Genomic DNA, 20,000 nt, shown 5'->3' with positions numbered 1-20,000 from the left:
CCTTCTGGGTATTAGCGCGCGTCTGTGATGAGTCTATGATTTAAAAAAAAATTTGCCATAATTTTTCCCATTTTTAATGCATTTTTTCGATATTATATAAGGGAAGTAACTCTCTAAAAATGTCTGCGATGAGTCAACGATTTAAAAAAAAATTTACCTTAATTTTTTTTCCCATTTTTAATGCATTTTTTGTGCATAAAGATCTGTCCTCAGATATATTTTTCTACTCATCAGATCCTTTTGTCTTGTTTATTAGCACCTCAGTAAGGTCATTGCAGTAGTAGCTGGAAGAAATGATAGCTACAATGAATATGCCTTCGAAATTTTTTAATGGCACAAAGTCAAATTTAAAGAGTGGAAAAAAAAAAATCGAAAACATATGAAAATTAAACAATCAGACATTTATAAACATTAGCAATTATGATTTGAGTAACACAAAAGATTAAGTAACAAAAAACAAAATTATGAAAGACGCAATAAATTTAGAGGGCAATGGCAATAACAACCCTTTTTTTGCTAACATTGCAAACCAAGAGGAGAAATCAAACTATTCTTTTTCTTTTTCTTTTTTCTTTTTACTTGTTTCAGTCATTTTGACTGCAGCCATGCTGGAGCACCGCCTTTAGTCGAGCAAATCGACCCCGGGACTTATTCTTTGTAAGCCCAGCACTTATTCTATCGGTCTCTTTTTGCCGAACCACTAAGTGACGGGGACGTAAACACACCAGCATCGGTTGTCAAGCAATGCTAGGGAGACAAACACAGACATACACACACACATATATATATATATATATATATATATATATATATACATATATACAACAGGCTTCTTTCAATTTCCGTCTACCAAATCCACTCACAAGGCATTGGTCGGCCCGGGGCTATAGCAGAAGACACTTGCCCAAGATGCCACGCAGTGGGACTGAACCCGGAACCATGTGGTTGGTTAGCAAGCTACTTACCACACAGCCACTCCTGTGCCTATATAAACAAACAGCAGCAAAACTGTTCAGAAATTAAATAACACTAACATATTCAGGAACAATAATAAATTTAATTTATCCTCAACAATTTTTAGTGTTACCAATTTTGAATATATCACTCCTGTTTAAAACCGCTTACCTACTTGAAAATTGCATTTCTAGCTCTACCTTGAAGGAAGCTTTACTTCTTGCACTCAGGTTTTTGTGTTCACCTATGTTGTTTAAACCTCCATTAACAGCACATTATGCAGGTCCTTTCCGTTTTCTTTCATGCTAGGATAAATTGTTGTTGTTGTTGTCATTAAGTTGGTGAGCGGCAAACAAAATGCTTGGTGACGTTTCTTCTGGCTTTTCATTCTGATTCAAATACCACTGAGTTCAGCTTCACATTTCATCCATTTGGGGTCGATAAAATGTGTACCAGTTGAGCGCTGGGATTGGTGTAATCGACTTAGCCCGTTCTCCAAAACTGCAGGCCTTGTGCCAAAATTTGAAACCATCATTATTACGATTATTATCTACACTCACGGAGTGGTTGGCGTTAGGAAGGGCATCCAGCTGTAGAAACACTGCCAGATCAGACTGGAGCCTGGTGCAGCCTTCTGGCTTCCCCAGATCCCGGTCGAACCGTCCAACCCATGCTAGCATGGAAAACGGACGTTAAACGATGATGATGATGATGTTGATGATGACTATCATTATCATCATCATCATTATTATTATTATTATTATTATTATTATTATTATTATTATTATTATTATTAGCATCAATTAAAATAACCAAAGCTAGTTATTTATATTCAGATGTACTAAATAAGATAAATAAAACAATATCTATTCAACCATAACCGTAGCTATGTAGCCATGACTTTACTACTGTTCCATGTACAGACTCAAGTAAAATATCAATTTCTGTGTCTTAATCTCACTAAGTTTTATAGTAAAACTGCTCCGAAACGTATTTACAGCTGTTGCTAAACTTTACATTTTTCTATATTTTCTTCTATGTTATCAGACAATGTTCTGCTATTATGACAAGCTGAAAACATTTGTTTTTCTTCATAGCAATTAATACGGCAGTGATTTTTGTGATGGAATTGACATGTTTCCTAAATCATTACATAAGATGTTACTTTTAATTATTCTAATGTGTATTCAAAATTTTTGTTTTATTCTAAAATGCTTTTAAGGGGGAATTATTAGTTTCCATTCGTGATGTTTTTATTGGGGCTGTTAATCCTTTTTTGTTTAAAACTGCAAGCTAGCAATCAAGCAAATTTTCCTCACAACATATCACCTTTATTTGAATGATCAGAGTTAACTAATTTAATGTCTGCATTTTTAATTAAATTTCTCTGCTAACTGTAACAATGCTTATGGTAATTCCTCAAGGTTACATTAATATACATAACCAAAAACCATCATTAAATTCTAATTCATTCTATTAAACTTACTCTGAAATCTTGAGAAATAAAATCTGTATTAAATATGCAATTCGTTTACCATAAATAATGTTATCTTGTTTGCATAATTGATAATGAGTTACCATCAAGTAAACATTGTCACAACTCTCACCTTAAACATAAATTGAACAGTACACAATTAGAACCCACAAGACTGCTATAAAAAATAACAAATCTCACCACCACAGATGTTAACTCTAGGTAAACACGTGCTCCCAATGCAAGCAAAACTACATTACAAACACTGGTCTTCCTGTTTAGGGCTGGAAAAATTTCATCTGTCAGCAACAAAGAACAAAACACACTCTTTACAGATTTCATATGAGAGTCACAATTACAATGAACTCCAGCTCCAACTTTTTAGACCATAACTAAAGAGATTAGTAAGAAAGGAGTGGCTATGTGGTAAGTAGCTTGCTAACCAATCACATGGTTCCGGGTTCAGTCCCACTGCGGGGCATCTTGGGCAAGTGTCTTCTGCTATAGCCCCGGGCCGACCAATGCCTTGTGAGTGGATTTGGTAGACAGAAACTGAAAGAAGCCAGTCGTATATATGTATATATATATATATGTGTGTGTTTGTGTGTCTGTGTTTGTCCCCCTAGCATTGCTTGACAACCGATGCTGGTGTGTTTATGTCCCCGTCACATAGCGGTTTGGCAAAAGAGACCGATAGAATAAGTACTGGGCTTACAAAGAATAAGTCCCAGGGCCGATTTGCTCGACTAAAGGTGGTGCTCCAGCATGGCCGCAGTCAAATGACTGAAACAAGTAAAAGAGTAAAAGAGAGAGAGTATTACACTCTAGCCTCTGCTTTGTCATTCTACTTTTTCTACCGCTACTGTATTGGCCTCTGTTCTAGAGTTTTCTTTCTCATTTTTCTCTTTTTGAATTTTTGCATATCAGAATATAACAAAGAAAGGGGACAAGCTGATAGCAATTGGTTTCTGTTACTGGGTTAGCAACAACAGCAGCAACAACATTGATGGCAGTTATGATGACAATCAAATATTTCGTAGCCTTCACTTTATACTTTTGGTCATCAACACATGCAAAACAGGAAAAATACCAGAGTTGATATCTGCAATGGCTTTGTGACAATAAAACCTTGAAGGGTCACGTATGTGAGAGACTGTTTGATTTTTAGTTTATAATGTAATAACAGCTCAGCTTGCAAGGAAGACCCTAGCACTGCACACGGTAGGATGGATATTGGCAAAGGGAGAGAAACAAAGTAATAGAATTTAATAGTGGAAATGTATTGGAAAAAATAGCAAAGAAAAAATACAATGTGTGATTATAGAGATAAACTGAGCGAATGATGAGTTTGTGATTTAGAAACAGAAAACCTAGCTTGTTCTGTGATATCACCATTCAGTTAACTCTAAATAACTCATCTTTTTACTCCACTATACCTAGGCTCAATCAACAACTATCTCTTGTCTTTCCACTTCAGAACATTGTTTTTCTGAAATAGCTTACCTACACATTTATTTTATGTAACCATTCACTTGCACCTGTTCAAGAGAAACACTAGCAGTATCAATCTGCCAGTCCCAGAAAACTTGTGAAAGTCATGAGCAGTTCTTCTGTCTGCAGGCTCAATAAATGGTAATTGGTGTTTGATCTAATGGATAGAATAAATTAAAACTTTCTCTCTCTGGTTATATTTTTACATCTTTTACTTGTTTCACTCATTGGGCCACAGCCCTACTGAGGCACTGCTTTGAAGAGTTAACACCTCCAGTTCTTCTTTTTTTTAAGTCTGGCACTTATTCTATCACTCTCTTTTGTTGAACCACTAAGTTACAGCAACATAAACAATCCAACACTAGTTGTCTTGTGGTGATGGTGGTAACACAGACACAAAGATGCACATACACTCACACACACACACATATATACACATACATATATGTATGTGTGTGTATGTGTGTGTGTTTGAATGTATGTATGTATATATAGACAACTGGATTTCTCACAGTTTCTGTCTACTAAATTCACTTACAAGGTATCAGTCAGCCCAGGGCTGTAGTAAAAGGCATTTGTTCAAGGTGCCATGTAGTGGGACTGAACCCAAAACCACATAGTTGCAAAGCAGGTTTCTTAACCTCACAGCCTAACCTGCATTTAATAATAAGTAAATTCTCTTAACATCAAAGATAGAAGAGTCACACAGAAATGATTGACAATTCTATACTAGGTAAGCACATCAAATGGAGAGATTATGAGTGATGGTAGAGTGTAGGGTGAGTGAAAGGTGTAGAATTAACTCAAATGCATCTAAAGGCTTTTGGTGTATGGATTAACATCGAGAAAACGATATACCCATATGCTAATGGCAAATTTTTGTTTTGAGTTTTAAATCAAATTTAGAATCTAGAAAAACTTTTGGGAAGATAACTAGAAAAAGAGATTAATTACTAATTCTAATTTATGGAACTTTAAAAAATACATTGGATAATAAGAAAACAGTAAGGTTAATTGCAGTGAATCATAGAAGAGTTAACATTTCATATTACATCATATCAAAATTAATCTGAAACCACAAAGCCATTATTTATGATTATCAATATGATACATTAATGAATTCACTAAATATTCGCAGATATTTCTGGATTCGTGGCCATCAAAAATAGATCCTTAAAATAAGGTCTGGTCTTGTAAAAATTTTTTGAGAAATACACAATTCTGAATTTAAACTGTGATACTTTTACCATTTATTTTACTGCAGTCATACAGGAGCACCACCTAGAAGGGTTTTAGTCAAAGAAATAGACCCAGAACTTTTTTTTTTAAAGTCTGGTACTTATTCTATTGATCTCTCCTACTGAACCGCTATGTTACTGGGACATAAACACACCGACACTGGTTGTCAGGCAGTGATGGGAGACAAACATAGACACAAAGACACACATACATAGATCTATACATACACACACACAAAGATATACAAATATATCTATATAATGCTCTTAGCTTAGTTTTTCTTTGGGGCTGGTCAGATTGGAGCAATCTCGAGTATAACCAGCCAAAATTGCAAAGATAATCCGGAACTCAACTGAGAAAAGAAAACTCTGAATGACCCGTCCTTGTTTTCTTTGTATCGTCTGTCTAGATGTTTTGTTGTCCCTCGTTTGCATCACCTAACTGCCTGGATGTTTTGCGTTCTTGTCCCATTTTGTATTCATATATATATATGTATATATATATGTATATATATATATATAATATATATATATATATATATATATATATTATATATATATATATATATATATATATATATATATACATACATATATATATACATACATACATACATATATATATATATATATTATATATATTAGAAGTTATCCTTAATTGCTATATATATATATATATATATATATTATATATATATATATATACATACAATAGGATTCTTTCAGTTTCTGTCAACCAAATCCTCTCACAACGCTTTGGTTGGCATAAGGCTATAGTAGAAGACACTTGCCCAAAGTGCCATGCAGTGGGACTGAACCCAAAACCACGTGGTTAGGAAATAAGCTTCTTACCACACAGCCATTCCTTTTTTTCCCAAAACTTTTGTTTTCAACATTATCAACAAATATTCTCAAAATATTCTAAAGATATTAATACTAATTAAGTTTTACTCATATTTCATATCTATGAAATTATGTTACTCATTATGAAAGAAATCTAGCTATACATAAGAATTATTTTTACTAATCACTTTCGGCTGCAAAACCAATGATGTAGTTAAACCAAGGAATTTTTTTATACAACAAACGTTTTCTTATAGCTAAATTCATTCTATGGTTAATGTTTATACCATAGCTCCATTAGAGAGGCAAACTGTTCTGATTTATTTCAACCCTACCTCATAGCTAAAGTAAATCTATATTCTTATTCTGCCAAAAAAGTAGGAAAAAAAACAAAAACAGTCCTGTAATATTTTTTACTCTGTACCTGTGCATTAAAAATCTACTTCATATCTTGTATATTTTTCTTCCCCTATTTCTGTGTATCATAAACATATCAAACAGCCGGGCTATTATTATTTTCTGTTTCTAAATCACAAACTCATCATACACTCAGTTTATCTCTATCGTCGCATATTGTATTTTTTCCCTTTTTTTCTTTTCTTTTCTTTTTTTTTCCAATACATTTCCTCTATTAAGTTCTATTACTTTGTTTCTTTCCCCTTTGCCAATATCCATCCTACCGTGTGCAGTGCTGGGGGTCTTTCTTGCAAGCTGAGCTGTTATTACATTATAAACTAAAAATCAAACAGTCTCTCACATACGTGACCCTTCAAGGTTTTATTGTCACAAAGCCATCACAGATATCAACTCTGGTATTTTTCCAGTTTTTCCATGTGTTGATGACCAAAGGTATAAAGTGAAGGTTACGTAATATTTGATTGTCATCATCATCATCGCTATCATTGTTGTTGTTGTTATTGCTGCTGCTGTTGTTGTTGTTGTTGTTGTTGTTGTTGCTGTTGTTGCTAACACTTAGTGGCTAATTGCTATCAGTCTGTCCCCTTTTCTTTGTGATATTCTCTTCTGCAAAACTTGACAAAAAAACAAACAAACAAACAAATATATAAATAAATAAATAAATCTAGAAAAGTTAGCAAAACACACAGCTTAAACTAAAAGTAAACTCCAGCCAAAAGAGACCAAAAAACAGTCATTCCATTAAGCAATGGCGGATATCTTGCCTGCTTCATAAACCGCTATAAATACAAACAAATATAAACTGATATAAATTGTTACCAAATCTTATCAGTGTTTATTTTTTTCACATCTGCAGTATTGCACTGACAACTGGTTTCAACATTATTGATTGAATCCCATAAAAAATCCATTTGGATTATCCAAGACCCTATATTAGCGAATCCATTTCAGCTCTGGTAATGCCATTTTCAGCCATTTGCCAATTCTTTTTACTTGCATGACACTTCACCGCCGCTCAAAGAAAGCATCTTTGCCCTGTTTAATTTCTCACAGCTGTACTAATATTGAATCACCTTCTCTGACAGATCAAACCACTGCACCGGCAACAACATGAGGATGCTTTTAAGTTTTTAAGGTGCACTTTCCTCGCATCTGCCACTTTTTTTTTTTTATAAAAAAATATTTTTTGCTGTCTTTGTCCCTCTGTTTTCTTCTAGGGACAAATATATTTTTGTGTCCTTTTCATATGACCAGGTTTTAATCTAAAAAAAGGGGGTTGGGCAAAAACAACATTTTTTTCCTCCCCGTGTTGACATAAAGGTCAGTTTGCAATGAGCACTTCTCTTAAAAAATCACATCTCCTATAAAAACATCATTTTCTGCATCACAATAAACACAAATATTTGATATGACGACGACGACTGCCACCACCATCACCATCACCACCACAACAACAGCATCCATCACCACCACAACATCCACCATCACCATCACCACCACAACATCCACCATCACCATCACCACCACAACATCCACCATCACCATCTGTAAAACAATCTTCTATCTTTAAGCAGCATTGCAATCTCGACCACTAGTATTGACAACTATAAAGTTCACCACAACCATTCTCCCAATACCAGCTCCTTTCACCACCACCATTACCACTACCACCACCACCACCACCACCACCAAAACCACCACTATCACCACTATCACCACTACCACCACAATCACCACCACCACCACCATCACCACTACCACCACCACCACCACCGCCACCACCACCACTACCACCACTACCACCACCACCACCACCATCATCACCACCACCAAAACCACCACCACCACCACCACCACCACCACCACCCCCACTACCACCACCACCAGCACTATCACCACCACCAGCACTATCACCACCGCCACCACCACCACCACCACCACCACCACCACCACCACCACCACCATCACCACCACCACCACCACCACCACCACCACCACCACCACCACCACTACCACTACCACCACCACCACCAGCATCTCTTTTTTGTCAATACGGGTTATCCTCTCCCCATCAACACTGCCATCATCTCAATACCATTTCTCTCTCCTCACCAAGAACCATTCTTCATGCCTTTTACCACCAACACATATTGTCACAATGCCATCTCCTCCCTCTTAACTAACACATCCTCCATCCCAATACCATTTCTTTTCTCCTTTTCCACCACCACCACCACCACCACCGTGCCATTACCATTATCTTCCTCCTACCCTTATCTCATTGTGCTAGTATCATCTCTCTTCCTCACCACTATGATAGTATTTATACCATTCCTCTTCTCCCCCCACCACCACAACCCTAACTAATATCTACCCTCCCTTCCTCTCCATATCAGCTATCTCAATACCATCTCTACCCCCTATTATTGTCCTGATACCATCCCCGATACCTCATCCTTACTCACACGATATCACCTCTCTTCCCCAGGAGTATCACAACCACTATCTCCATCAGGACCACTGCTATGACCAAAGCCACCATCACCATCACTACTACTACTACTACCAAAAACAACACCACCAACACCATCACCACCACCACCACCGCCACCACAACTACTACTACTACTACCACTATCACCATGACCGTCACTACCACCATCACCAGCATTATCGCGATCTCCACCACTACCATTACTACTATCGCAATCTGTACCGCCACCGCCACCACCACCACCATCACTATCAATACCACTACTACCATCATCATCACTACTACTGCTTTCTATGTCACTACCTCTATGAGCACAATGACCACCACAACCACCACCATGACCCCCTACTAATACAACCAATATCACCACAACCAACATCACTGCAACCAACACCACCACCACTATAAACACCATCAACATCATCATCATCATCAGCAGCAGCAGCATAAAGAATGGTTGGAGCATCTTGGGAATTGTTCAACTCTAATTCTTCTCGCAAAACATATCATTTTACAAGAATATTTACTTTCATAAGAAACGACCAAATTATTTTCTAATATTTCCACAATCATTCATTGATTTGTTATGACATTTTAAAATATTATTCTAATATTGCTAATTTATACTGATTAGGCACAGTTTACAGACATCCTATAATTTCCCTGCGACAGTCTAGTTCTTCATTGTTAGGGCAAGAAAAAAAAATAATGATGGTTTATTTTTCTATGCTTTAAATATTGCAGAATACAATGCAATACAATTCTTAGAATAGAATTGAATAGCATATTTTATATATATATATATATATATATATATCCGTTTTTGTTTTAATAAGACAAACATATTGCAATTGGTTTTGAGTGTTTGAAAGTAATGGTGTATCAAATAAGGATAATGATGACGATGGGGGTAGTGGTGATGATGACGATGATGATGATGATGATGATGATGACAACGATGATGACGACGATGATGATGACGGTGGTGATGATGATAGGCTCCTGCACAATTTCTGTCAATGAGTCTTACTCACAAGGCTTTGACCATTGACCAGTCTAGGGTACTATGGCAGAAGCACATACCTAAAGTACTACACAGTAGAACTGAACTGGAAACTTCAAACTTATGAAGTAAACTCTTAAACCACATGCCCACGCCTGCATCATTATCTAGATGACCAAGTCAGTAGCAGGGGAGGGTGCGCTGAAAGTGTAGCTGCTAGAATAAGAATAGCCTGGGCAAAGTTCAGAGAAATCTTACCTCTTCTGGCAACAAAGGGCCTCTCGCTCAGGGTAAAAGGTAGACTCTATGACGCATGTGTACAAACAGCCATGCTACATGGCAGGGAAACATGGGCCATAACTGCTGAGGGCATGTGTGAGCTCACAAGGAATGAAGCCAGTATGCTCCGATGGATGTGTAATGTCAGTGTGCATACTCAACAGCAGTGGTTTTCAACCAGGGTTCCGCGGAACCTTAGGGTTCTGCCAGCACAGTTCAGGGGTTCCGCAAGAAGTTACAAAACTGCTAAAATTGGCAGTAATTTTTAATTCTCCTGTGCAGATATGTGTGCATAAGACTATTAAATTATTGCCCAGGGGTTCCTCGAGCCAGTGGAATCTTTCCTTGGGGTTCCGCTCCAGCAAAAAGTTTGAAAAGCACTGCTCAACAGAGTGTAAGTACCTTGAGAGAAAAGTTGGACCTAAGAAGCATCAGATGTGCCCTTTTAGGTTCCTTGTGTGTGTACGTTTCTACAATTAGATGAATGGAGCAATTAGTGGGGGAAATGAGTTGTTGACTAGTGTGATAGTCAATGGAGTTATACTTGGTAGTAATATCCGGTGTTGTTAATTGTAATAAATAACGCTGTTTGCGACTGCTAGATAAGTCCTTATGATTACAAATAATGCCCTTGTGAAAAACTGAGGATACTTTTAAAAAGTTAGTGTGATATAATGTATAAATTTGGGCTACGTAAAAGGTATAATAAAAATATAAAAATATAAATAACATGTTATGTGTGGTGAGGGCTATCTACACATTAATATAATTAAAAACCAATTCAGTCAGGTAGCATAGGCTAAATTGCTTATTTAATCACGTTTATGTTAGTGGCCACCCTAGCAATTGGTATGTTAGTCAGCAATCTAACTTTAAAGTGAATATATTACAGAGAATTATATGTCCAGGTGTACAAAATAGATTTAAGATAGATAATTCAGTTAATCAGGGTAGTTTAATTTAATTGATATGTGACGTTAAATCATGCTCTGTAGTAAGGGGGGTGGTTAGAGGAGGTAATCAGATGTTAGGCAGGTCAGCTAGTAACCTGTAATGTAGGTATTAGTAGTATTTAGAGAATAAGAATTTATCTTTATGTAAACGTAAACATGAAAGTTAGACTAATCTGCCCTAATAAATCCGATCTATGTAAGCTAAGTAAATTAATCTTAGATAAATATATTCCTACTATTAAAAAAATCACTCTAGAATTATGGTCAAATACCACAACACCCTTAATTGGTTCTGCAATGTACAGAATAAAACAAATAACCATAGAGAACTACTACTCATCAATCAACCCTATGATTCGAAATAGTACTCTGATTTTTGCTAAAAAAACATAACAAATTGGTAATGAATGTAATTAAGGTAATCATAGAAGCTAGGAAATCCACAATAAAATTCGATAACAAACTATGGGTAAAAATAAACAATCGCTATGGGGGACCTGCACTCAGTACAGGTATCTGATTTGGTGGATATCTACTATCACATTTACACGTAGAATTCCCAGAGATTAGAGGAGGCCTTTACAGAGACGATGCGCTATTTATCCTTAAAAACACCTCCAGTAGGATTCTTGAACTACTAAAGAAAAAATTATATAAGTTCTTTAAATGCTTTGGATTAACAATCACAATGGTTTCAGTCATTCCAACTGTGTTGTATCCTCGGCAAGTGTCTTTAACTAAGGCTTTGTGAAGAGATTTGTTTGATGGAAACTGCAAGAAGCTCATCATACACACACACACACACATGCATGCATGCACACATATACATATATAAATATGTGTGTGTTACTGTCATCTTGTGTTGACATCATGTAATGGTTATAAGCAAGTGCCACCATCATGCAAGATTAAAATTTGTTTTTCCAATAATCTCCTTATATGTTGAAAACATATGAACTGGCATTGCCAATTTCCAATGAAAACATGTCTAGCCACGGGGACATATTATCTTACTTGGAAACAGGAGAATGATAGTGAGAACAAAGGCATTTAGAGATAGAAAATCTTCCTTTATAACTTTTGCTCAACCTATGTGAGAATGGAAAAGTGAATATTAAAATGATGATAATATTGATATGTGTGTGTGTGTGTGTGTGTACATATATATACATATATACATACAAACACACACATTATAATAATGGGAACACACACCCACACACACACATTATAATAATGGCTAGTCCACATTACCCCATAAGGAGCATGGGAACAGTTTCTGGTTTCTCTGGAATATATATTCCTCACTGGATAGGATGCCGGTCCATCGCGGGATTACTAATTTTTACCAGCTGTGTAGACTGGAATGGTATGAAGTGAATGTCTTGCTCAATAACACAATGTATCACCTGGTCTAGAAACCAATGCCAAATTCTTACAATTATGAGTCCAATACTCTAACCACTATGCTATGCACCTCTACACATATGTTAACAATACTAATAATAATTAGCACATCCAATTTAGATCGGATGTGTTGTCTAGATTGCCTCTAACCCTTTTGATACCAACCCACATGAAATCACCTCAGGCTCTATAGTACAAATGTCTTGTTTTCAAAACTTCTGGAACCAAACCTGAGTCACCAAACCTGAGTCACCAAACCTGAGTCACAATTTATGCTCCTGACACTAGTTTAATGATAACTAAAGTCAATTTACTAAATTCTCTGTTATATTTAAAATAAATTAAAAGAAACACAGAGCATCTCAACAGAAATATGGTAACTAAAGGGTTAATGTAATATCAATATCTCGAGACCTTGAAACTCATTTTTGAACTCACAGTTGAAAGGATATGTAATTGCTTATTCTGACCATAAGTGTTTGACTTCTGAAAATGAACCCAACTCGGGTCAAGATCAAGTCAAGTTAATCCCATTCTTTCTGTCAGTGGAAGAGATAAGAACAAGCATTTGTCTAAATTTATCCAAAAATACCTAGCCTCAGCTAGAAAAAAGAAATTGTTAGGTTTGTTAAGGCAGCGAACTGGCAGAATCGTTAGCACGCCGGGCGAAATGCGTAGCCGTATTTCATCTGCTGCTACGTTCTGAGTTCAAATTCCGCCGAGGCCGATTTTGCCTTTCATTCTTTCGGGGTCGATAAATTAAGTACCAGTTACGCACTGGGGTCGATGTAATCGACTTAATCCCTTTGTCTGTCCTTGTTTGTCCCCTCTATGTTTAGCCCCTTGTGGGCAATAAAGAAATAAGAAATTGTTAGGTTTACCTATTATGCAGTTGAATTATCCATATATCCTGTGCAATGCAATTTATATAATTTTTCATTTTATGATTTTGAGAATCGAGACAATAGATTGATTAGATCATTAGAACATGAGATAAAATGGTTTGTACCTTGCAGTATTTAGCTGCAGCTCATTACATTCTGTGTTAAAATTCAGCCACAATCAACTTTGCATATTATTCCTCCAGGATGGATAAATTAGGCACCAATCAATTTTTTGATCTTGAGTCTAATTTAGAAACAATGTGGTGATAAATATGTAAGGCTTTTATGAAACTCAAAATCTGTTTCAAATTATCATATTTTTACCAACACCTTTTTTTCATATTCTAGAAATATATATCTCTTTTACTTATTTACGCTTTTACTTGTTTCAGTCATTTGACTGCGGCCATGCTGGAGCACCACCTTTTAGTCGAGCAACTCGACCCAAGGACTTATTCTTTGTAAGCCTGGTACTTATTCTATCGGTCTCTTTTGCCAAACCGCTAAGTTACAGGGACATAAACACACCACCATCGCTTGTCCAGCGATGTTAGGGAGACAAACACAGACACACACACACATATATATATACATATACATATACATATATACGACGGGCTTCTTGCAGTTTCCGTCTACCAAATCCACTCACATGACTTTGGTCAGCCCGAGGCTATAGTAGAAGACACTTGCCCAAGGTGCCACGCAGTGGGGCTGAACCCGGAACCATGTGGCTGGTAAGCAAGCTACTTACCACACAGCCACTCCTGCGCCTATACATGTAAGGAAAGACGTAGAATGTTTATGATTCTTTTGTTAACCACATTCGTGATCGTCACCATCGTCATCATTGTCATCATTATTACCTATTTCTTTATTACCCACAAGGGGCTAAACATAGAGGGGACAAACAAGGACAGACATAGGTATTAAGTCGATTACATCGACCCCAGTGCGTAACTGGTACTTATTTAATCGACCCTGAAAGGATGAGAGGCAAAGTCGATCTCGGCAGAATTTGAACTCACAACGTAACGGCAGACAAAATACCACTAAGCATTTCGCCCAACGTGCTAACGTTTCTGCCAGCTCGCCACCTTGTCATCATTATTACCATCAAGCTCATCATCAATACCACCACCCACTGCAACTACCACAATCATTATCATCATAGTCATCACCATCATCGTCATCATCATCATCATTAGTGGTTCCCAATTGAGGTCCATATAACCCATATGCAGGGACCCATATAAAATTTTGTTGTTAAAGCTTATGTGCAATATACTGTTCATATTTCAACAATACGCCAAATATTTTAACATATAACCTAATAACATTTAATTATGAAAATGTAATAGAAATTCTTTAAACATTGAATGTTATTGAGAGTCCACCTGAGTAAAAGAGGAATCAAAGGTGGCTTTGCAGTGGGATTGAAACCCAAACCTTATGGTTACAAAGCAAATTTCTTAATCACACAGCTAAGCCTATGCCTATGCTAGGAGAGTGAAATGGCTTCACTTAGAGAAATTAAATCCATTCTACATTGAGTGACTCCATTATTGGCTGTTTATTTCATCAACTTCAGAGTGATGTGAGGACAGCCTCAACTCCAGTGGGATTTGAACTCAGAATAGAAAGCAATGTAGCTACAAAACCCACAAGGTACTCAAACATTTACTTACACCCACCATAAAATTCTTCGAGTAAATCACGTAAAGCCATAGATGTGATGTAAACAGTTGATTCATGATCCGTCTGCTGGATGCAATGTCAAGATGAGTCCAGGGATGAATAAAACTTTCATAAACACACACACACACACGTACACACACACACGCACGCACACACATTTGCACACATACACTTACTCACACAATAAAAGCACTATATGTGTGTGTGTGTGTCTGAGTATTAAAGTACAAGTTAGTATAGACAGATTGATAGATAGATAGACAGAGAGACAGACAGACAGACAAACAGACAGTTAGAGATAGATAGATAGATAGATAGATAGATAGATAGATAGATAGATAGATAGATAGATAGGTAGAAAGAGAGAAAGAGAGAGAGAGAGACAGACAGACAGACAGACAGACAGATAGATAGATAGATAGATAGATAGATAGATAGATAGAGAGAGAGAGAGAGAGAGACAGACAGACAGACAGACAGATAGATAGATAGATAGATAGATAGATAGATAGATAGATAGATAGATAGATAGATAGAAAGAGAGAAAGAGAGAGAGACAGACAGACAGACAGACAGATAGATAGATAGATAGATAGATAGATAGATAGATAGATAGAAAGAGAGAGAGAGAGAGAGAGAGAGAGACAGACAGACAGACAGACAGACAGACAGACAGATAGATAGATTGATAGCTAAGTAGACTGATGTATATATGTATGTATGTATTTATGTATATAAAACAGAAACACAGTAAAGTGCACAACAGGTAACTAAATCAGGCTCAGTCAAGGGCGCCACCAATTCTGGTATCCTGTATAGTGAATATGTAGGGTACCAAACTTGGGATAGGTAAGAGCATGGAGAACAAGCCAAATATGAGAAAAAGGGTAAAATAAGCCCAAAAAACTGGTGTGGTATTCAAAGCTTTATTGGACATTCACGTATTTCAGCAAGACGCTGAAATAATTATGCAGCAAGTGGAGATGTTATAGAATCGTGCATTTCACCTCATCAGTGTTCAATTATGAATACAATACTTTATGTTGGAGCCCCAAATATATACACTTTTACCATTATGCAACTGATCGAATTTCACAGGGCATATGAATAACAGACAAAGCATCACATCAAGTAAGTCAGAACAATACCATGCTTCAAGCAAAGCCAAAACTTGAGAACTCTCTCTCTTTCTCTCTCTCTCTATATATGTATATGTATATATATATATGGAGTCAAACTAGGGACAGCTGATGAAGGGGAATTTTCCTTGTATTGTTTGTCTTGTACTCTGTTTTTTCGTTGTTAAAAAAAAGTCCGTTTCCATGTTTGTTTTTACGTTTTCGTTTCTCGTTGAGTTCTACATCTATTTGTGGTGTCCTGTACTCACATATATATACTTATATATGCATGTATATATACGTGTAGATGTAGGTACGTACATATATGTATGTATGCATATATTTTTTTTATTAATTTATATATATATATATATTCTTTTATTCTTTTACTTGTTTCAGTCATTAGACTGTGGGCATGCTGGAGCACCACCTTGAAATATATATATATGTATATATCTATATCTATCTATATTATATATATATATATATATATATATATATATATATATATATATATATATATATATATGTATGTATGTATGTATGTATGTATGTATGTATGTATGTATAAGGTTTGTCCACCTTCAGATTTCCCCCTGTGCTATACAGTAGTAGTATTATACATACTGTGTTTGGGCTTCATGTGTAAATAGATAACTGAAATTTTTTTTCTTTTCTTGTTGACTCCAAATCTTTTCAGTTATATATATATATGTATATATATATATATATATATCATTCTGTCTCACTTTTTGGTTTTGATAGAGCTGTGGTGTTGTTCTGAATTCCTTGATGTGATGCTATTACTGTAAGTATATAATCAAATATGTGAATGTATGCATATAAGCATGTATGCATGTACACATGTATACTTATATACATATATATATATGTATGTATATATATATACATATATATATATATATATAATATATATATATATATATATATATGTATGTATATATATATATATATATATACATGCACATATATACACATATACACACACACATGTATATACGCGCATATAACATATGCATGTATCTGTATGAGTGTGTGCATGGGTGCATGCATGTGTTTGCGAAATGTTCACAGATACAGATAGATAAACACAGAAAATGAAAATGAATAGTTATATAAGGAAAGAGAAAGAGAGAGCGAGAGAGAGAGAGAAAGAGAGAGAAAGAGTGAGTGAATGAGAATGAGCGAAAAAGAGTGAGAGAATTAGTTATATATACACACAACTGTACGTACACACAAACACACACACAAAACACAGGAAACCAATATACCACCAATGCAGTTTATCTCTAAGAGGATTCAAACATCTTATTGTTCACATAGGGAGATTGTCTTCTTTATGAACTCATAACCAACACTTGCTTTAATATCATTCATGCACACATCTTACAAATGATAACCATACCCTACATATTCCTTCTGGGTGAGCTTACAGATGATCACTGCAGTGATATTTATGCTAAGTAGTGAGGAATTATTTAAAATGGTTCCTTTTGATTTAGTACCAAAATAAGCTTCTGACAGACTTAAGTTTAAGAAAACAAAAGAACAATACATGAGATGCTAAATTGCGGCTCCATTTGAACAGTTGACTGTCTTAGAATTATCAAGATACTAAATTTCTTGTTCCTGTGTTATTACAAAGGATATGTTATGTTTCATACGAAGATGCTTATGCAAATATATACATGCATACTTATGTGTTTTTATCTCTTATTTTTTATTTGTTTCAGTCATTGGACTGTGGCCATGCTAGAACATCAAGTTGAAGTGTTTAGTCAAACAAATAAACCCCAATACTTCATTTTCAAGTCTGATTTTTATTCTGTCAGTATCTTCTGCCAAACTGCAAAGATACAGAGTTGTAAAGAAACACTCATACATACATACACACAGTTTCCATCTACCAAATTCACGTTCAAGACACTGGTTGGCCAGGGCTATAGTAGAAGACACTTGCCTAAAATGTCATGAAGTAAAACTGAACCCAAAACTCTATGGTTGCAAAACGTGGTCCTTTACCACACAGCCATGCCTTTACCTACACACCCACACATACATATGTACATATATAAGCATGCATGCATATATAACAGGTTGAGTAAAAAGTAAGAGACGCTTCGAGCTGTAAAGAATTTGTACCAAATTTTTACAGAGTTTTGAATTGTTTTAAACATGTCTTTTGCAGTTGTCTGACAATACAGACATAGACTTGCCCAAATGCATCAATAAATTAACAAGGATATTTTTTTCACCATTGTTACAATTATCTGAAATGGTACTGTCAAAGCACGATGTTCAATCAATTTTATCATTTACCTTCGAAAAGGCCCTAATGCATCTGAAACTGTTCACAATATCAACAAAACATTTAGTGAGAAAATGATAGCGAGTGGTCAGCTTGAAGATGGCTTAAACAATTTTGCAGTAGAAACTTGAGCCTTGAAGATTGTGAGTGCAGTGGACGCCCATCTGTCATCAATGATGGTCAATTAAAAACCATTATTAAGAAAGATCCACCTAAAACCACTCGAGAACAGACAAAAGAACTTCAAGTTAGTCAGAAAACTCCCTGCAACCATTTGCATGCGATCAGAAAATCAAAAAAGCTTGACAAATAGGAACCATGGGATTTGACTGAAAATCAGAAAATGTGCAGATATGAAATTTGCTTCTCGCTTTTTCTCTGTAACCAGACCGATCCGTTTCTAGACTGTATCGTAAGTTGTGAGGAAAAATGGATTCTGTGTAATAATGAAAAACTTTCTTTGCAGTGGCTGGACCAAAATGAAGCACCGGAAACCTTCCCTAAACCTGAGTTCTTCAAAATGAAGGTTATGGTGACTGTTTGGTGGTGTACTGCTGGATTCAGCCACTATAACTTCTTAAAACCCAGAAAAACCATTACTGCAGAAACATATTACCATGGAATTGCCAAAATGGACGACAAACTGCAACTCCTCTGTCCCAGACTGGTCAACAGAAGAGGGCCAATCATTCTTCGTGGCAACATTCAACCACACATTCCACTAATGACAATCCAGAAGTTGAGGGAACTTGGCTACAAAGTTCTTCCCCACACTCAGCTTATTCCCAAGACCTTTCTCCTACTGACTACCACTTTTTGAAGCACCTTGATGGTTTCCTGTGAGAGAAGGAGTTCAAAATTCAAACCAATGCTGAAAGTGCATTCAAAGAGTTCATAAGCTCCAAAACACCAGATTTTTATGTTACCAGAATAAATAAACTTGTAACTCATTGGCAAAAATGTGTTGAATGTAATGGTATTTACTTTGAGGAATAAAATATTGTGATGAATTTCATGTTTCAAAAGGTTGCTTACTTTTTACTCAGCCTGATATATATATATTTATATTTACATGCATGATTATCTATCTATCTATCTATCTATCTATCTATCTATCTATCTATCTATCTATCTATCTATCTATCTATCTATCTATCTATCTATCTATCCATCTATCTATCTATCAATATATATATATATATATATATATATATATATATATATATACATTCAAAATGTGACCGCGTGTGTACTGTTGGCGATTGTTTTTCCTCTGTCTTCCCTTCTCTGGATCTTTCCTTCTCCTATGTTTCCGACGAAGAGCTCTGCTCGAAACGTTAAACCCTCCTTCTTCCTTTCCTTCCTGAGCATCCAATAATACTATATTTGTTCCACGTCCTCGCGTTGTTGTGTTTTCT

At 35.9% G+C, this 20,000-nt stretch overlaps 1 protein-coding gene across 1 annotated transcript in view; it reads left to right on the top strand.

Annotated features, from left to right (window-relative positions):
- Nucleotides 1-19,417, top strand: part of LOC115219542 (protocadherin alpha-6-like) — a 178,559-nt gene extending 159,142 nt beyond the window's left edge. The window contains exon 4 of the mRNA XM_036509255.1: nt 18,008-19,417. Within this exon, the coding sequence (XP_036365148.1) occupies nt 18,008-18,030 (23 nt within the window). The 3' untranslated portion in view covers nt 18,031-19,417. The remainder of the gene's footprint in view (nt 1-18,007) is intronic.
- Nucleotides 19,418-20,000: the final 583 nt, after the last annotated feature.

This window comes from Octopus sinensis, linkage group LG14 (assembly GCF_006345805.1).
Source record: "Octopus sinensis linkage group LG14, ASM634580v1, whole genome shotgun sequence".
Taxonomy (NCBI): Eukaryota; Metazoa; Mollusca; class Cephalopoda; order Octopoda; family Octopodidae; genus Octopus; species Octopus sinensis.
The sequence above is the reverse complement of the archived record's forward strand: the minus strand, read 5'-3'. Positions and strand labels throughout refer to the sequence as shown.